Source organism: Carcharhinus amblyrhynchos, unplaced genomic scaffold (genome assembly GCF_965287045.1).
Source record: "Carcharhinus amblyrhynchos unplaced genomic scaffold, sCarAmb.v2.hapA scaffold_45, whole genome shotgun sequence".
NCBI classification, from domain to species: Eukaryota; Metazoa; Chordata; class Chondrichthyes; order Carcharhiniformes; family Carcharhinidae; genus Carcharhinus; species Carcharhinus amblyrhynchos.
This window is the reverse complement of record NW_027649786.1, coordinates 713,868-734,354: the sequence shown is the minus strand read 5'-3', so window position 1 is coordinate 734,354 and position 20,487 is coordinate 713,868. Positions and strand designations below refer to the sequence as shown.

General features: G+C 48.6%; 1 protein-coding gene across 1 annotated transcript in view; it reads left to right on the top strand.

Moving 5' to 3' along the window:
- LOC145337284 (zinc-binding protein A33-like) overlaps positions 1–19,586 on the top strand; it is a 28,162-nt gene extending 8,576 nt beyond the window's left edge. The window contains exons 3-6 of the mRNA XM_080182076.1: positions 7,569–7,802; positions 16,044–16,066; positions 16,160–16,275; positions 19,009–19,586. Of these exons, the coding sequence (XP_080038202.1) occupies positions 7,569–7,802; positions 16,044–16,066; positions 16,160–16,275; positions 19,009–19,586 (951 nt within the window). The remainder of the gene's footprint in view (positions 1–7,568; positions 7,803–16,043; positions 16,067–16,159; positions 16,276–19,008) is intronic.
- The last annotated feature ends 901 nt before the right edge of the window (positions 19,587–20,487 follow it).

Sequence of the window (20,487 nt, the reverse complement as noted above, 5' to 3'; positions counted from 1 at the left end):
CCAGCCGAATAGCACATCTTTGGGGTGTGGGAGGAAACCGGAGCACCCAGAGAAAACCCACGCAAGCACGGGGAGAATGCGCAAACTCCCACAGACACCGGCCCAAATCCATGTGTCTGCACAGCAAACAGTGATAGTCACTGAGCTGTCGTCTTGCCCAGTATCTTGTCCAGTTTAGGCACACACTAGCGACATGAAGCACTAGGCCAATCTCGAACAACCAAGAGCAGCCCCAGTACGACCCATCGCGTGTATGCCCCTCGCTGGACACGAGGTGGACCGACTTAAAACCTGTGAATGAAAAGAGAAAAAACATTGTCATACCATACCCATTTACATTACCAGGGACACCCCAATGCTAATGACCCTTATTTAAAACAATCTCCTATATCCACCCATCTCCAACCCAGTCATGTGCCTGTCCAAGTTACTCTTAAATGACTCTAGCGTGTTTGCCTCCACCACCTTACTTGGCAGAGCATTCCATACCCCACTACCCTCTGTGTGAAAAACCTCCCTCTAATATCTGTGTTGTACCTTTCCCCCCTCACCTTAAGTCCATGGCCCCTTGTCCTACGTGTCTCTATCATAGGAAATAGCTTACCTCTGTTTACTCTATCTATACCCTTCATAATCTTATATACCTCTATTAGATCCGCCCTCAGTCGGCGTCTTTCAAGGGAAAAGAACCCCAATTTCTTCAATCTTTCCTCATACCCCAGTCCTTCCATACCAGGCAACATCCTGGTAAACCTCCTCTACACTCTCTCCAGAGTCTCCACATCCTTCCGGTAGTAAGGCGACCAGAACTGGACGCAGTACTCCAAATGCGGCCTAACCAACGTTCTGTACAACTGCAACATTAGACTCTAGCTCTTATATTCTATACCCCTTCCTATAAAGGCTAACATACCATAGGCTTTCTTCACCACACTCTCCACTTGCACTGCCACCTTCAAAGACTTGTGCACTTGCAACCCCAGGTCTCGCTGCGATTCTATACTCCTTACAGGCTTACCCTTTACCATATAACTCCCCCCTACATTATTCCGGCCAAAATGCATCACCTCACATTTATCCGGATTAAACTCCATTTGCCATGTATCTGCCCAATCAACTAGCCTATCAATATCCCGCTGTATTGCCAGACACTGCTCCTCACTGCCCGCCAATCCAGCCATCTTGGTGTCATCAGCAAATCTGCTGATCACACCACCTACTCCCTCTTCCAAATCATTTATATACACTACAAAGAGAAGAGGTCCCAGTACTGAGCCCTGCGGCACACCACTAGTGACAGACCTCCAGCTAGAAAAAGACCCCTCCACTACTACTCTCTGACTCCTCTTTGCAAGCCAGTTCTCTACCCATCTGGATACCTGACCACATGTCCCATGAGCTTTAATCTTCTGTACCAACCTACCATGAGGGACTTTGTCAAAAGCTCTACTGAAATCCATATAGACGACATCAACAGCTCGTCCTTTGTCGACCATTTTTGTCACCTTCTCAAAGAATTCTACCAGATTTGTAAGGCAAGCCTTCCCCTTAACAAAGCCATGCTGCGAATCCTTAATCAGATCGCAACGCTCTAAGTGCACATAAATCCTATCCCTAAGAGTCCTCTCCATCAACTTACCTACCACTGACATCAAGCTCACCGGCCTATAGTTACCCGGGCTATCCCTCCTACCCTTTTTAAACAATGGTACCACGTTCACTATCCTCCAGTCCTCTGGGACCTCACCTGTGTCCAAAGAAGAGACAAAGATTCGCGTCAGAGGCCCAGCAATCTCATCCCGCGCCTCTCCAAGCAGCCTAGGATAAATGCAATCGGGCCCCGGAGATTTATCGGTTTTAATGCCATCTAAAAGCCCTAACACTTCTTCCCTCGTAATCGATAGATCTTTCAATTGGTCTACTGCTCCCTCAATGACCGTACTAGACATCAAGCCCCTCTCCTTCGTGAATACCGACGCAAAGTATTCATTCAGGATCTCCCCCATTCCCTCTGCCTCTAAGCACAATTCCCCACGTTTGTCCCTGAGAGGACCGATTTTACCCCTAGCCACCCTTTTGTTCTTAAGATAGGAGTAAAATGCCTTTGGATTCTCCTTAACCCTACCTGCCAAAGCCATCTCATGCCCCCTCTTTGCTCTCCTAACTCCCCGTTTGAGATCCCTCCTTCTCTCTCTGTATTCCTCCAACGCTCTCTCCGTTCCCAGCTGCTTAGACCTGACATATGCCTCTCGTTTCTTCCTAACCAGGTCTTCTATATCTCTAGTAATCCATCGTTCCCTAATCCTACCTTTCCCATCCTTTCTCCTAACTGGCACATGCCTTTCCTGCACCCTTTGCAGTTTTCCCTTGAAAGACTCCCACATGCCTAACCTGGTCTTGCCTTCCAACAGCCTATCCCAGTCTGTATCCCTAAGCTCCTGCCTAATCCGGCTGTATCTAGCCTTCCCCCAATTTAGCACCCTCCCCTTAGGACAGCTCTCGTCTTTTTCCATCCGTATCCTAAAGTAGACGGAGTTGTGGTCACTATTAGCCACATGTTCACCTACCGCAACCTCAACCACCTGACCCGGCTCATTTCCCAGAACTAAATCCAGTATCGCCCCCTCTCTAGTCGGGCTATCTACATACTGTTGCAAGGATCCTTCCAATACACATCTTACGAATTCCTCCCCATCAGACCCCCCAGCTCTAGGCACCTTCCAATCCACCCCAGGGAGATTAAAATCTCCCACTACAACAACCCTGTTCTTCCTACACTTATCCAAAATGTCCCTACATATACCCTCTTCCACTGCCTGTGGGCTATCGGGTGGCCTATAGTACACTCCTAGCATAGTCATGGCCCCCTTCCTATTCCTCAACTCCACCCACAGAGACTCAATTTCCAGCCCCTCCATGTTATCCTCCCTCTGCACCACTGTGATCTGCTCCCTAACTAAGAGTGCCACTCCCCCTCCTCTTTTCAACCTCCCTCTATCACACCTAAAACACTTATACCCTGGAATATTTAGCTGCCAGTCCTGCTCCTCCTTTAACCATGTCTCTGTCACTGCCACCACATCTAAATTCCTCGCGAACATCAAGGCCCTAAGTTCATCCGACTTTCCCGTCACACTCCTCGCATTAAAACAGATGCACCTAAGACCCTCAGGCCCTCTCGGATCCTTCTTCTCCTGGGGGATTTTCCTATCATCTAGACTTCCCCTGACCTCCAACTCACTCCCAGTGCCTGAGCTGTCTCTCTCCTCCCCACCCCACCGCCATACTAGTTTAAACCCTGCTTAAATACTCCAGCCAACCTCCCAGCTAAAATATGTGTCCCCTTCCCATTTAAGTGTTCCCTATCCCTCTTATACAAGTGCCCTTCCTTTGCAAAGACTTCCCAATGGTCAACAAAACTAAAACCCTCAGTCCTGCACCAATCCCTCAGCCACGCATTCAGCTGCAGGATCTCATTATTCTTATCCCTGCTATTGCTGGGCACTGGCAACAGCCCAGAGATCACCACCCTGGAGGCCCTGCACTTCAGCCTGGCTCCCAACTCCCTGAACTGCATACGTATTTCCCCCCTACTCTTCCTTCCTATGTCCTTCTCTCCTACATGTATAATTACATCCGCCTGGGTCCCTTGGCACTTCAACATTCCCTCTACCCTCTCCGACACATCCTGTACCCCTGCTCCAGGGAGGCAGACCACCATCCTGGAGTCCCGCTTTTGCCCACAGAACCGCCTATCAATTCCTCTAACCCTCCCGTCCCCCACCACTATCTCACATCCAGCCCCCTTCCTTCCCTCTGAGGCATTTTCCTCTTCCCCTTGTGCCCTTTCCACCTCAGTTGGTGCCTTACCCCTGCTATCTTGAGAGACTACCCCTGGGGTAGTCTTTGGAACATTACTCCTCTTCTTTTTCCCCTTCCTAACTGTAACCCACCCATCCCCCCTCCTTGGCTCTGGGATCCCCTCTTGAATCTGGTTCCTATTCATTAGTGCCTCATTTTCCCTCACTAAAAATAAATCCTCCAGCCTCAACTCCAGTTGCCTAACCCGGGCCCTCAAACGCTGCAACTCCAGACATTTGGTGCAGATGTGGACTCTCTGGAGATGCTGTGTCTCCAGGAACTCCCACATATTGCACCTTACACAGCTGACACGTCTCCCTGCCATTTATTTGACTACCCTTAGACCTATGGACACACTTTGAAAAATTTGACCGGTAACTCACCTTGCCTAACCCTGAGGAACCATAGAAACAACAGGAAGCTCAGCCAGCAGCGTGAATTGCATTTGGACCTCTCTGCTCATCAGTGATGGACAGCACTTAGCAGAGACACTTGGTTCCTCATCCATCACTCACACTGGCAGTGATCTCCTGAGGTCGCAGTCAGTGCGCTGGTTTGCAGGTTCAAACACTTCCCCTGGAATTCCTGAGGGTGTCCGTTAAGCTGTCTCTTCAGTCGTCACTCTGTCAATTGAGGAGGCTGTGCACTCAGTGCTCAGGGTTAACACAGTGCTCAGGTTCCACACAGATTCCTCAATGATGGAGACCATGGCATTCAGATCCTCGTGGATCTCTGCCCTTTCTGCCCACGCATCCCGCTGGATATGCAGCTTCAGAGGCTCACCATCTGCCCCGGACTCAGCATGGTCCTGGTCTTCAGCAGTGCTCCCAATGTCAGCATCCTGGGATCACTTTGCCTCTTCCACCTCCTCATGTGGGTGTGCTGGACCCTCACCACTGTGCACCACCTGTAAAGGTGATGACCTAACACCCACCAACATGTGAGTATCTGAACTGATGCCTGGCTCTGAGGTACAGCGTGACACAGGCGCCGGAGCAATGTTCCCTTGGCGCTTAGGGGGAGGTGCTTGGGGTGGACTGCGGCTGGTGCAGTTGGCTCATCTGTGGAAAGAAGCCACATCAGTCAATTCCATCATCAACGTCACTACACATGCAAGGCTGCCTGTTGAGACACTGGAGTGATGTTGTACTGTCTGTATTGGAGCTTCAGAGGCCACTCTGGCTGGGGCAGCTCACTTTCTAATGAGGGTCCCATGACATGTTCCTATGGCACACACATCTGGGACCTGCACTCTTACCTTCATCCCAGATCTCACCAGGACTGGAGGAATGAGCTGGCTGGTGGAAATTCAACTCGAGAGCATTTCTCTCACTCTGAGTGAGGACCAGCAGATTGGGGATTCCCCCACTGGCTCAGCGGCACTCTGCAGCTTTGTGACTTGTCTTCTCCTGACAGGGGAGACTTCCATCTTTCTTAAGGTTCATTCACAATGTCCCCTCCCTCACATTGGCAATTGGCAGACCATTAAACACTGGCACACCTTCGCCTGCAAAGCACCACAGCCTATTGTGCTGACAGTCCAGCCTTAGCAGGGCAGGTTTCAGTGCAGTTGATACACATACTCAGACCTCTGAGCACTGAGGAGACTGAACACCTAACTACACCTCTACACAGGTCCATGCCATCTCTGCACTAACCCTTATCAACCACAGAAGATTATCAAACCTTTTGCAGCACAGCAGCTAGGTACAGCACCACAACCTGGTGTCCACTGACCTGGGTGGTAGTCACCGACCAGGCCTTCTTTGTCAGGTGGGGCACTTTCTTTCCCTGAGCATCCAAATGTGCCACTTGGCACTGACATCCTGCACTAGCACATCCAGGCACGCATTGGTGAAACAGGGGGCAGGTAGCCCACCCAACTTGCCCACACGCTTTCCCTGCCTTCCTGGTGCCGATGGAGTGACTATACACAGCTATTTATAACTGTTAAATAAACCTCACTCAGCTTCCCCCACAACTCCAGCCAGTCTTCAGGGAATTGTCTCCTCCGAATTAAACCTCCTGCCCGTTCCTCATTGGACCCAGTGCCCGACACATTCACACCTGCGCACAGTGTTAGCCCAACTAGCAGACGCGTTACACTCTGGCCAGGCCTGAATTGGTCACCCAGTGTAATCTCACATTAACAACAGGAACAGTTTCACATCTGCTCCCACCCACACTGACTTCGGGTGCACCCCGAGAGGAACATCAGGCCATACAGGAGGTGTTTTTATTTGAGAAAGAATCTAAAACCTAGATTTTAAATCAAAAAATAGTCCCTACTAAAGCAAACAGAGAAATCAGCAACTCGATCCCCCAGTTAAAGCTCCCTCTCTTGAATAAGTGACCATCTGGTAATCATTTGTCTAAACATCTAATCGATTAACTAGATGTCACTACATTAAGGAATAATATTCTTTATATAAAATAAATCAGATAAACAGCCCCACTGGCTTGGTCATAGAAGACAGAGGGTAGCAGTGGAAGGGTGTGTTTCTGAATGGAAGGCTGTGACAAGTGGAGTTCCTCTGGGATCAGTGTTGGGACCTTTGCTGTTTGTAATATGTGTATAAATGATTTGGAGGAAAATATAACTGGTTTGACTAATAAGTTTGTGGGCGACACAAAGGTTGGTGGAATTGTGGATAGCGATGGAGACTGTCAGAGGATACAGCAAAATATAGATTGGTTGGACACTTGGACGGAGAGATGGCAGATGGAGTTTAATCCGGACAAATGTGAGGTAATGCATTTGGAAGGTCCAATACAGACAGGAAATATACAGTAAATGGCAGATTCCTTAAGAGTACTGATAGGCAGAGGGATCTGGGTGTGCAGGTACACAGGTCACTGAGAGTGACAATGCAGGTAGAGAAGGTAGTCAAGAAGGCACACGGCATGCTTACCTTCATCAGCCAGAGCACTGAGTTTAAAAATTGGCAAGTCATGTTGCAGCTTCACAGAATCTTAGTGAACCTGCCCTGCGAAGGCTGGACTGTCAGCACAATAGGCTGCAGTGCCCTTGGAATATAGTGTTCAGATCTGGTCGGCACACTACCAGAAGGATGTGAAGGTTTTAGAGAGGGTACAGAAAAAATTTACCAGGATGGTATGTAGAGCATTAGCTACAAGAATTAGCTTTGGAGAAACTTGGTTTGCTCTCACTGGAGCGACGGAGGTTGAGGGGAGACCTGATAGAAGTCTACAACATTATGACAGGCATGGACAGAATGGTTAGTCAGCAGCTTTTTCCGAGGGTCGAAGAATCAATTACTAGCGGGCGTAGGTTGAAAGTGCGAGGGACAAGGTTTAAAGGAGTGTAAGAGGCAAGTTTTTTATATAGAGGGTGGTGGGTGCCTGGAACTCGTTGCCAGGGGAGGTAGTGGAAGCAGATATGATGGTGAATTTTAAGGGGCATCTTGATAAATACATGAATAGGATGGGAATGGAGGGATATGGTCCCTGCAAGGGTAGGGGGTTTTAGTTCACTTGGGCAGCATGGTCGGTGCAGGCTTGGAGGGCCAAAGGACCTGTTCCTGTGCTGTAATTTTCCTTGTTCTTTGTCAAATTATCAGGATTGGAAATTAACAGGATTGGGAAGTTTTTCTCTCTAATATTCTGATATGGACAGAACTGCTCAGGCTGAACAACCTTTTAAACATCCTCATTTGATTTTTCAATCTCACTGATATTTTCTAAAGGATCAAAGTGTAAAGACAGAGAAACAGATTAAAGCTGAATTTGAAAAACTTCACCAGTTTCTCCGTGAGGAAGAGAGGATTGTGTTGGAAGATCTGAAACTTGAGAAAGAGAAAAAGAGTCAGGAGATGAAGGAGAGGATTGAGAAGATAACGGAGGAAATCTCATCGCTTTCAGTCACTGTTCAGGATATTGAACAAGAGCTGAGTGAACAGGACAATATCAAGTTTTTAACGGTAACTGTTTCTTTATTTTTCTCTGCTTCACCGTCTTGAAGAATGAGCAGGTTGTGTCATCAAAATCTAGAATATAAAACTCACTGACCAAAATTACCCCAATCACCTGTGACATTTGGATTTCTCTGTCTCACACTAAGATCACTAACGGCTGTCTTTAACATGGAAATGACGAAATCTGGAGCTTGTTTAGAGTAATATTATAGAGGGATAGTTTCATCAAATTAAACAATGAAGAAAATCAGCTTCATACAAAGTGAGAAACCCTCAGAATGATCAGACCATTCTCCCCTGAGTGTACATTTCCAGTACAGCTGTTGGTCTGAGACTGGGAACAACAATCCAGGATCCTGCCAGGCTTTGCTTTATGATTGCAAAAATATACTTTATTCATAAAATATCTTAAAGAACACGCCAAACATTTCAAAATGACCATCACACAAAGTGCAATAATATTCAGCTTCTTTATGTACATTCTGTTAAACATTGAGCTGCTTCAACACAAAGAAACATTATGGACATTTCAAAATGGCCCTTACAGATGGTGCTAAGGTATTGAAAGATTATCTGCAGAGATCAAGTTGCACCCTGAGTTGCATGAATACAATTGTGAGAAGGATAATATTTACTGTATACATTCAGTGACTCATTTGGTCCAAGAGGGTTCTGCTCCCTTCACTTTACTGTGGTTGAAAGGTCTTAGACAGTGACCTTCCCCAGTGGGATTCTGCAGCAGCTGCCCCAAGCTTCAGTGCGTCCCTCAGCACATCGTCCTGAGCTTTGGAATGTGCCAGTCTGCAGTTTCTTGCGCTGGAAGGCCAACAAGTTTCGGGCAGACCAAAGAGTGTCTTTCACGGCGTTGATGATTCTCCAGCAGCAGCTGATGATTATATTGGAGTGTATCCCTGGGAACAGCCCGTAGAGCACAGAGTCCTGTATCACGGAGCTGCTCATGATGAATCTTGACAAAACCACCTCATCTTTCTCCACACCTTCTTTGCAAAGGCTGATTTCACAAGAGGGTGGACAACAGTCTCTTCAAGGGCAATGTGCAGATGGGGTGAGACTCATGCCTGTAGGAAGGATCTGACGGGAGGGCCTTTCTCACTACCAGCCAAGTTAGGTTTTGGTACTTGTTTGAAATTTCTGGTGATGAGGTGTTCTGCCACATGACCTTAACAGTCTGCTCAGGGAACCATCCAACAGGATCCACCATCTCCTTTCCCTTCAGGGCCTCTAGGCATGCTGACCACTGCCAGATGGGCTTATCATCAAAGATGTTTCTCCACATAAACGTTTCCATGAAGGAAGGTGGTATGGCACAGTCTAAGTACTTGGAACGTTCTGTGGCAATGTGGCCAGACCCATTCTTTACAATACTGAGGACAGATAGAACCTCAGTACGTAGAGGCACCTAATGTTTGCGTACCGAGGATCTACGCACAGCTTCATGCAGCCAGACACAAAGGTGGCCATCAGGATTCGGACAATGTTTGGCATGCTTTTCTCCCCTTTATCTAGAGGTTTGTATATCACTACAAACATGGTCCATTTTTGACCCCCAAATGCAGCAGAAAATGGCTTGCGTGATTGCCACACACAGGAGTGGGGAACGAGTCTGACCTGTGCCATGTACACCAATACTGAGAGCACCTCACACCTGATGACCAGCTTCTTGCCTGCAATGGAGAGGGAGCATCATTCCCATATACCCAGGTTTTGGTTCATTATAGCTACTCGCTCTCTCCAGATTCTAATGCATGCCCTGATCCCTCCAAACCATATTTCCAGTATCCTCAAGCTGCCTGATTTGACAGTAAAGGAGACTAATTGTTGATCCACCCAGTTCCCAAAGAACATGGCCTCACTCTTCCCACGATTTACCATGGCTTCCCAGGCCTGTTTGAACTGGTTGCAGATGTTGATGTTTGTGCATCAACAGCGGATCCGAGCAAAAGACGGCAACATCATCCAAGCACAGTGCCTCTGCTGCCTGGGATTGTCACTGCTCTTATATTTGAATTCTTCCTGGTGGACTCAGCAAATGATTCTAAACAACACACAAACAGGAGAGAGGGGCAGCCCTGCCTGACTACAGATTTAATTGGAAAGCTTTCTGATTCTCACCCATTAACTGAAACTGCACTACTGGTGTTTGTGTCGAGCAGTTGGATTCAGATTCTCTCCCAAACCCCATTTTGGAGAGCACATCCATCATCTAGGTGTGCAATATTCTGTCAAAGACCTTCTCCTGCTCCAGTCTTATGACCTTTTACCTTCACCTGAACAGACAGCAGAGAGCTCGGTTTAACATCTCAGCTGAAAGCCGCTCCCTGTGACAATGGAGTTCCCACTCAGCTGGTTGCTCATTGAGCTCAGTGTGACTCACAGCAAGTGTAGCTGACATTAGAATTCATTCTGTATGCTTCAGCTTTCCAGCTTACACTAAGTGCTCTGACACTCTATCTGAACAAAAAACGAGGAACAGTACAGTACAGGAACAGGCCCTTCGACCCTCCAAGCCTGCACCAATCACGTCCTATCTAGACCAACTGTCTGTATCTCTCTATTCCCTGTCTGTTTATGTGTCAATCCAGATGAGTTTTAAATGTCGCAAATGTATCTGCCTCAATCAACACCCTTGGCGGTGCATTCCAGGCCAATACTGTCCTCTGTGTAAAAAACCTTCCCCCGCACGTCTCCACTGAACCTTTCCCCTCTTATCTTGAACTTGTGTCCCTTATAATTGTCATTTGTGTCCTGGGAAAAAGCTTCCAAAAATTCACCTTATCTATGCCCCTCATAATTTTATAAACTTCTTTCATGTCATCCCTCAGCCTCCGTCTTTCCAGGGAGAACAATCCCACTTTATTCAATCTCTCCTCATAGCTAATACCCTCCATACCAGGAAACATCCTGGTAAACCTTTTCTCTCTCCAAAGCCTCCACATCTTCCTGGTTGTGTGGTAACCAGAATTGGACACATATTACAAATCTGGGTGAACCAATGTTTTATATAACTAACATAATTTGCCAACTTTGATACTCGGTGCCCCAGCCAATGAAGGTAAGCATGCCATATGCTTTCTTCACCACCTTTTGCATCTTTGCTGACACTTTTAGGGATCTGTGGACCTGCACACCCAAACCTCTCTCTGTGTCTATGCTCCTGATTGTTCTGGAATTTATTTTACAGCTCCCACCTGAATTGGATCTACCAAGATGCATCACTTCGCATTTGTCCGGATTAAATTCCATCTGCCATTTCTCCACCCAATTGTCCAGCCTATCTGTATCCTGCTGTACTCTCTAACAATCTTCATCACTATCCACAACTCCAGCAAACTTAGTATCATCCACAAACTTGCTAATCAGACCAGCTATGTTTTCTTCCAAGTCATTAATATAGATTACAAACAACAGAAGTCCCAACACTGATCCCTGCGGAACATACCAGTTACAGACCTCCATTTAGAAAAGCATCCTTCCACCGTTATCCTCTGTCTTCTATGGCCAAGCCAATTCTGAGTCCATCTAGCTAGTTCACCCTTGATCCCATGTGGTTAAATCTTTTGCACCAACCTGCCATGAGGGACCTTGTCAAATGCTTTACTAACGTCCATGTAGACAACATCCACACCCCTTCCCTCATCAATCATTTTTGTCACCTCGTCAAAAGACTCAATTAAATTAGTGAGAGATGACCTCCCTCATGCAAAACCTTGTGTCGGTCGCGAATAAGACCATTCAGTTCCAAATATGTATAGATCCTAAGAGTCTTCTCCAACAATTTCACTATCACTGACATCAAGCTCACTGAACCATAATTACACAGATTATCCTTGCTACTCTTCTTAAATAACAGGACAACATTGGCTATCCTCCAATCCTCTGGGACCTCACCTGTGGCCAACGAGGAAGCAAAGATTTATGTTAAAGGACCGGTAATTTCATCTCTTGTCTCCCTCAGTTAGCTGAGATAGATGCCATCTGGCCCTGGGGATTTGTCTACCTTAATGCTTTTTAATACAGCTAACATTTCCTCCCTCGTAATGACGACTTGTTCTAAAGGGTTTACATATCCCTCTGAGACACCACCGATCCATGTATCCCTCTCCTTTTGAACACCAATGCAAAGTACAAAATAGGATAACTGCAGACAAAGATTCAAATGCAAGTTTGATGAGCCCCAAGGCTGAACGTAAAACTAACTTTGGAGCTTTATCCATCTTTCTCGGATAGATAGTGATTTAAGAACATAAGAACATAAGAAATAGGAGCAGGAGTAGGCCATCTGGCCCTTCGAGCCTGCCCCGCCATTCAATAAGATCATGGCTGATCTGTCGTGGCTCAGTTCCACTTTCCCGCCCTCTCCCCATAACCCTTAATCCCCTCTCTTATCAAAAACCCATCAACCCGCTTCTTAAAAATATTTAGCGAGGCAGCCTCCACCACTTCAACGGGCAGAGAATTCCAGAGATTCACCACCCTTTGAGTGAAGAAGTTCCTCCTCAACTCCGTTCTGAACTGCCCCCCCTTTATCTTGAGGCTGTGCCCCCTAGTCCTACTGTCTTTTTTGAGCGGGAAGAGTCTTTCCACCTCTATCCTATCCATCCCATTCATCATCTTATACGTCTCAATGAGATCTCCCCTCATTCTTCTAAACTCTAACGAGTACAAGCCTAGTTTATTCAGCCTCTCCTCATAGCTCAACCCCCTCAACTCCGGTATCAGCCTAGTAAACCTCCTCTGCACTCCCTCCAAGGCCAAAATATCCTTGCGCAGGTGCGGCGCCCAAAACTGCACACAGTACTCCAGCTGCGGCCTCACCAATGCCCTATACAGCTGCAGCAAGACCTCCCTACTTTTATATTCAATCCCCCTCGCTATGAAGGCCAGCATCCCATTCGCCTTCCTGACCACCTGCTGCACCTGCAGGCTGGGTTTTTGCGACTCATGCACAAGGACCCCGAGGTCCCTCTGCACCGTCGCCTGCTGCAGTTTTTCGCCACGTAAGTAATAGTCCTTCCTACCATTCTTCCTACCAAAGTGGACCACCTCACACTTGCCAACATTAAATTCCATTTGCCATTTCCTGGCCCATTCGCCCAGCCTATCTAGATCCTTCTGCAGACTCTCCACACCCTCCGCACAATTTGCCTTTCCCCCAATCTTGGTGTCATCAGCAAATTTCGACACCCTACACTCGGTTCCCTCCTCCAGATCATCTATATAAATGGTAAATAGCTGAGGCCCCAGCACCGACCCCTGGGGCACCCCACTAGTCACCAACCGCCAATCCGAATAGCACCCATTGACCCCCACTCTCTGCCTCCTATTTGACAACCAATCCTCTATCCACGCTAACACCCTACCCCCAACTCCATGTCCTCTGACCTTCTGCAGTAACCTCTTGTGAGGTACCTTATCAAACGCCTTCTGAAAATCCAGAAAGACCACATCCACCGGCTCTCCTCTATCCACCGCCCTAGACACATCCTCATAGAACTCCAGTAAATTGGTCAGACACGACTTCCCTTTAATGAAACCGTGTTGCGTCTGCCCTATCAAGCAATTCCCTTCAAGATGCCTCGCAATTTCCTCCTTAATGACGGATTCTAACATTTTACCTACCACAGACGTTAAACTAACCGGCCTGTAATTCCCCGCCTTTTGCCTGGCACCCTTCTTAAACAACGGCGTAACATTAGCCGTTTTCCAATCCTCCGGCACTTCCCCGGAATCCAGCGACGTCTGGAAAATAACCACCAAGGCATCCACTATCACCTCCGCCATTTCTTTCAGAACCCTCGGATGCATTCCATCCGGTCCTGGGGACTTGTCCACAATCAGCCCCTCCAGTCTGTCGCGCACCACCTCTCTAGTAACAGTAATGTCATTAAGACCCTCCAGTCCTACCACCTTTCCATCGCTAACACCCGGCAAATTATTCACGTCCTCCTCCGTGAAGACAGAAACAAAAAAGTTATTCAAGACCTTAGCCATATCCCCATCCCCTACCACTAGGTCCCCTTTCTCATCCGCTAAGGGACCAACGTTCACCCTAGCCAGCCTCTTCCTTTTTATATATTTATAAAAACTCTTGCTATCCTTTTTTATATTAAGTGCTAGCCCAGCTTCATAGCTTCTTCTACCCTCCTTTATCAACTTTTTTGTCAATCTTTGTTGACATTTAAACCTTTCCCAATCCTCTTCTCGCCCACTGCTCTTAGCTACTCTAAATTCCTCCGCTTTTAATTTAACACTTTCCTTCACCTCCTTCGTTATCCACGGCTTATTACCTCTCTTCCTACTGTCCTTTTTAACCATCGGAATAAATTTCTGCTGAGCACCAAGAAAGATCTCCTTAAAGATCCTCCACTGCTCCTCAGCAGACCTACCTTCCAACGCGCTCCCCCAGTCCACATTCGCCAATTCTTCTCTCATCCTACCATACTCCCCTCTATTCAAACAAAGGACACGTGTCCGGGAACCCACTTTCTCCTCCTCCATCTGCAACAGAAACTCCACCATACAATGATCACTCTCTCCAAGAGGATCCTTCACCTCAAGGTCCCTAATTCTACCCGCCTCATTACATAGCACCAGATCCAAGATAGCTCGCTCCCTCGTCGGCTCCAACACACACTGTTCCAGGAAACTATCCCGGCAGCATTCCAAGAACTCCTCCTCGAGCCCACCTCGTCCAACATGGGTCGACCAATCAATATGCAGATTGAAATCCCCCATAACTACTGCCGTCCCATTCCTGCACGCCGCACTTATTTGCGCGTTAACAGCCCGCCCCACCTCCAGATCATTATTCGGGGGCCTATAGACGACACCCACCAGCGTCTTCCTCCCTTTGCTGTTCCTAATCTCCACCCACAACGATTCCACTTTCTGCTCTTTGGCTCCGATATCATCCCTTGCTACCACCTTGATGCTGTCCTTAATCAGCAGAGCTACGCCACCCCCTCTTTCCTCCTGCCTATCCTTCCTAAACACTTGATAGCCCTGTACATTCATCTCCCAGTCCCTGTCACCTTGCAGCCACGTCTCTGTAATGGCCACCAGATCGTATCCATTTGTGTCGATCTGCGCCACCAGCTCATCCACTTTATTCCGAATGCTTCGTGCATTCAGATAAAGCGCTTTCATCCCAGCCTTCTTCTGGACCCTATTTGCCGTAACGCCACCACTTGGGACATCCTCAGCCTCTTCCCTTACCTGTACCCTATCCTTAACTGTAGACCTCCTAACATCACCTACCCTCGCACCCTCCCCCCCCCTAATTAGTTTAAAGCCCTGTCTACAGTTCTCTTTACTCGATTCGCCAGCACTCTGGTCCCAGCACGATTCAGACCAACCCCATCCCGCCCGAACAAGTCCCACCTACCCCAATACTGGTGCCAATGCCCCATAAATTCGATCCCATTCCTCCCACACCAATCTCTGAGCCACCCATTCACTTCCTTTATCCTGTCAACCCTACGCCCGTCTGCACTCGGTTCAGGCAGTAGCCCAGAGAAGACCACCTTGTCGGTTCTACTTTTTAATTCCATTCCCAGCTTCTCATACTCCCTCCCCAGATCCTCAGTCCGCACTTTGCCTACGTCGCTGGCACCCACATGTACCACCACAACTGGGTTCTCACCCTCCCACTCCAGATTCCTCTGCAGCCCAGCTGCGACATCCTGTACCCGAGCACCAGGCAGACAACACACCCTTCTGTGCACTTTGTCATTGTGACAAAGGACAGTGATTTCTATTGGATAACACTGGGAAAGGTTCACAAAAACATTTGTGTCCAGGACACATACAAATTATAAAATGAAAACATTAAAGTGAATCTCTTCAAACAATCAATTAATTCCAGTTATTGGATATTGATCAGGACTTTACAATTGGATTGTAACTCTGCAGGGGAAAGGTTCACATCCTGCCCACCATGGGAATTGTAGTGGGTGGGGAGCAAATCATGCACAAGTCCGTTGACCTCGGGTGGGATTTTCTGGATGAGGGGTGAGTGCAGCTGGAAAATCCCACTCTGTGAGTCATGTTGAGCAGGAAGATCGACTCATTTGTAATATTGTGGAGTAACTCACGGTCCAGGAAGAGGCAGTCCCATAACTTTCTATATGTAAAATGTACTTTTCTGTGGAATCCAGTCTCTTACTTTACTTTTTGTGATAAAATGTTCTCCAAACATAAACAGTAATAATTGTTCTTGTTCCACAGAAATTTCCGGATATACAGAAAAGGTAAAATTTACACCCTTGATGTGATTTTTATTTCTAACATATTTCTCCCCCAGTCTGGAATGATCCAACACTGACCTTTATCTCCTGTTTCAGAGTGAAACAAACTCTCCCAGAGCCACAGAGGGTTTACCCTTTAATAAATGTGGGGAAGTACATTTGCTCACTGCAGTACAGAGTGTGGAAAAAGATGCTGACGGTGATTAATACAGGTGGGTGTGAGCTTCCTGACACCAGCTATTAGACAGCTCTCTCGATCATTAGTAGAAAGGACTGGTCTTTTTAAAATAAATATACAATTGTATTTGTAACGGATTAGATTTTACTTCAGTCAATTTTCTGTTAAAATACAGAATTGACAGATCAGAGAGTCACAGGACCAGCTCCACCTGCTGAACACACAGTATTGGGAAAGGATATTGTCCATTCAACCTCCCTTTGTGGATCATTAATCCAGCATTCTGTTTTTCTTTTTCCTTCTTCCACAAAACTAGAGCCATCAACATAAATATCTCATCCCTCAGGGTTAATTCCTGCCCTGAATCCTCCCCCAGTTTCCCAAACACCCTGTACAGTACAAGTATGGGCTTCTCCTGGATAGTTGAGATGAGCTGTGAGTTTAGGGTCATCCATTCTGTTTACTTTCATGTTTTTCCCACTTAGTAATAAAGTCCAGCTGGTTATTCTGACACTAGATCCTGTTCCTTCTGTGATTTTTGTGTCTCACAATAGTTGGATTGGATTGTGGTGGGTCAGTAATGTAAGAGACTGGGTGCGGGCGAAAACAGTAAAATGTTTCACTGTCCAACAGCTCACTAACAGATGTCCCTCACAGGTGGAAAATCCCTTTTCCAGGTCTGCTGGGACTCTGCTCACATCGGTTCCCGGTCACAAGTGACTGTTTGTTTCCTGCAGAAGGACTTCACTGAAACTGATGTCAGTGGCTGCAGCTTCCAGATAAAAGTCCTTGTCGGGGTCCACAGCTCCCAGAGCTGGGCCAGTCTGCAAGTCCATTTTCAGTTTAATGAAAGCCTTTTCACATTTGTCATCTCAGTCCCAATACTCCCTGTTCCACTCGAGAGGCTACTGCCTTTTCCAGCTCTTTCCCCACGACCTTAAGGAAAGTCTGTTGGTTTTGTGGCTGGGACACGGGGCGGGATGATTTTCCCCAAAAACTAAGCTCCCAACAGGCGGGAATACGGGAGATTTTCCCATCTGTGTTTTGGGCGAGTTTAGTTGAATGAATTTTCGGCACTGAGTGTATCACAGAGTCAAGGGATTTCCGTTGGTGGGGCGAGTGCACATGCATTGATTTCTCAGTCTGCCGGGAGATTGGTTGACAAGCGCATCCCCCCCTCACCTCCCCCGGTCGCCTGATGGTCAGACCCGGTATCTGTTGGCCTCCCGATGACCGGACCCGGCCTCTAATCGCCGATCCGCCCCCCCGATGGCCACCATCTCACTAAAACCCATGTCCACTTTGTCTGGAGGGGGTCCCACCCTAAAACCTAAAGGTTTGGATATCGCTCCAGCCCCTGTATCAGCTGTAAATCTTCCCAATATAATGGATCCTCCTGTAGATCATAGGAGAGGGTGAATCTACTCCCGTGTTGGACACTCCTGTCTCTACTACCTTTCTCTCTCTCCACTATAATATCTACACATTGTCTATCACACTCATCATACCTGAGTGGACAAGGATACTCAGGCTGGGTACAGTCCCTTCCTGCTGAATTTCCCGGGACACCCTCTCCCTGGGCCACATGGACCTGACCCTGGGGAGTGTTTTCGTGCTGACACCATTTCATTCATCTGTGGGATTTCCGGAAACTCGGGGTGTTTGTCTCGGGTGTCTCTTGACTCCGAGTCCCCTGACTCTGGCCCTTCATTGGTTTCCTCCACTCTCGGACAAACTGTCCACTTCCCCCACAATTGAAACAGGTCGGGATGATCTGCTTTTCCCCGGGTTTAAAGCGCTTCCCCTCTCGCTGCCCCCTCGGTGGGGCCCCGTCATCAGTGACTGGAGTTTCCCTCCGCTGTACAAGGGGAGCCACAGGTTTTGGTGGATCAGGGGCTTCTAACAGGGGCTGCCGGACTGTCCGGTTTCTAACTCACTATCCCTCAAACTGAGGAACACTCACTTCTCCAACCAGCCCCGGGGACACGGCACAGACTAAACCACCATTGACTTGACTCTCTCGCTCTTTAATCCGTCTCTTGTATTCAGCACGGTCCAAGTGTGGCTGCTTGTTTCTGTAACAACCTGATGTTGCTTCACTCCGTCTCTCTCTCTCTGTCTCTCTGTCTCTCTCTCTCCGTCTCTCTGTCTGTCTCTCTCTCTCTCTCTCTCTCTGTGTTTCATGTCCCTGTTCTCCCAGTCCAGCTTTCTCTCTCTTGCAGCCATTGGACAGGATGGCAGGTCCCTCCGGGTCGCATCAGGACACAGGAGGGGAGGCACCTTCAGGGGTCGCATTCGTGTCACCAGCAGACGAGCCCCCCTCTCTCTGCCTGTCGCTCTGTCTCTCTCTCTGTTTCTCTTCCATCGTTTTTACAGATCCCTCATTCAGTTCTCCTGGGCCCCGGCCCCGCCCCCCCACCCAGAGATATGACCCGCCCCTGGCAATGCCACACCCCCCATTCAGGCCCTGCCCCCGCCTAGTCCCGCCCCATCCTGGCTCCGCCCCCAGTCTGACCCCGCCCCCCCAGCCTGTCTCCATTTCTCTCTCTCTGTCACGGGGTTTCCTCAACCTCACTGCAGGGTGTGGTGTCCGGGTAAAACCTTCCCCCCGGGTAGTGTCTTCCCCTTTCCCCTGTGCGCTGTTTAAGCTCTTCCCCGGGGGATGAATTTCTAATTCTGGATCATTGCTGATTTTCCCAATCACTAACCGGCTGTGAAAGTTACAGTGAGTCTGACTAACATTTTATCCGTGTCCATCTGTTCCCAGCTCCAGTCACCTTCGACCCTAATACAGCCCATCCTGAACTTCTCCTGTCTGAGGACCTGAGCACCGTGAGATACACCGGGAAACGGCAGCAGCTCCCTAACAATCCGGAGAGATTTAATTACTATCTCCGTGTCCTGGGATCAGAGGGATTCACATCAGGAAAACATTCCTGGGAGGTGGAGGTGGGAAACAAGACAAAGTGGAGTGTGGGTGTGGCCAAGGAATCCATCAATAGGAAAGGGAAAATCACCCTGTATCCAGGTTCCGGATACTGGGCAATGGCACTGAGAAAGAGGAATAAATACTGGGCTTGTGAGAAACCATGGAAACATTTAGATCTGAGTGTGAATCCGAGAAAGATTCGAGTCTGTCTGGATTATGAGGGAGGGAAGGTGTCCTTTTATAACTCGGATAACAAGTCCCATATCTACACTTTCACTGGTACATTCACTGAGAAACTCTATCCTTATTTCAGTCCATATCTCACTGATGGGGGTAAAAACACAGAACCCCTGAAAATCTGTCCCCGGACAGTAACAATCCAGGAGGATGAGGGTTTTAACCCTTCATCCAAATAAAGACAGTTTCATGTCGGTGGGGGTGGGGGTGGGGTTTGTTCCTCTGTGGAAGAGGGGTTGGTGTCCTTAGCAGATCCTGCCCCCCTCCCATTATCACACACTGTCAGCGGGGGTCGTCCATTCCTCGGGAGGGTGAGACGGATCCCTCCGGTCCGGCCTGTAACTCCCGGGGATGTGTGAGGACCCCTGCCTGAGGGAGGGCCGGAGGATCCACTCGATATAATCCAGTCACTCGTCACCAAGTCGGACACACTGGAGGCTGGGACGGGCGAGGTCGATGAGGCTGAGCCCACCCGGACACGGGCTGATATCCCCCAGGACCTGCTCGACCTGATCGAGGAATTGATTAAAAAGACCCCACACACTGGGTCACTGGGTGGGGGAGGGGAAGGCCCCACACACTGGGTCACTGGGTGGGGGAGGGGAAGGCCCCACACACTGGGTCACTGGGTGGGGGAGGGGAAGGCCCCACACACTGGGTCACTGGGTGGGGGAGGGGAAGACCCCACACACTGGATCACTGGGTGGGGGAGGGGAAGGTGCCACACACTGGGTCACTGGGTGGGGGAGGGGAAGGCCCCACACACTGGATCACTGGGTGGGGGAGGGGAAGGTGCCACACACTGGGTCACTGGGTGGGGGAGGGGAAGGCCCCACACACTGGATCACTGGGTGGGGGAGGGGAAGGCCCCACACACTGGGTCACTGGGTGGGGGAGTGGAAGGCCCCACACACTGGATCACTGGGTGGGGGAGGGGAAGGTGCCACACACTGGGTCACTCGGTTGGGGGGGTGGGGTAGGGGGAAAGCCCCCTTTCTCCATCTCTGATTTTAAACCTGGGGTTGCTTGTTCTGGGGTTAGAGCTTTTCCCTCAGTCACTGTGTGACCCGGTGCCTGAGG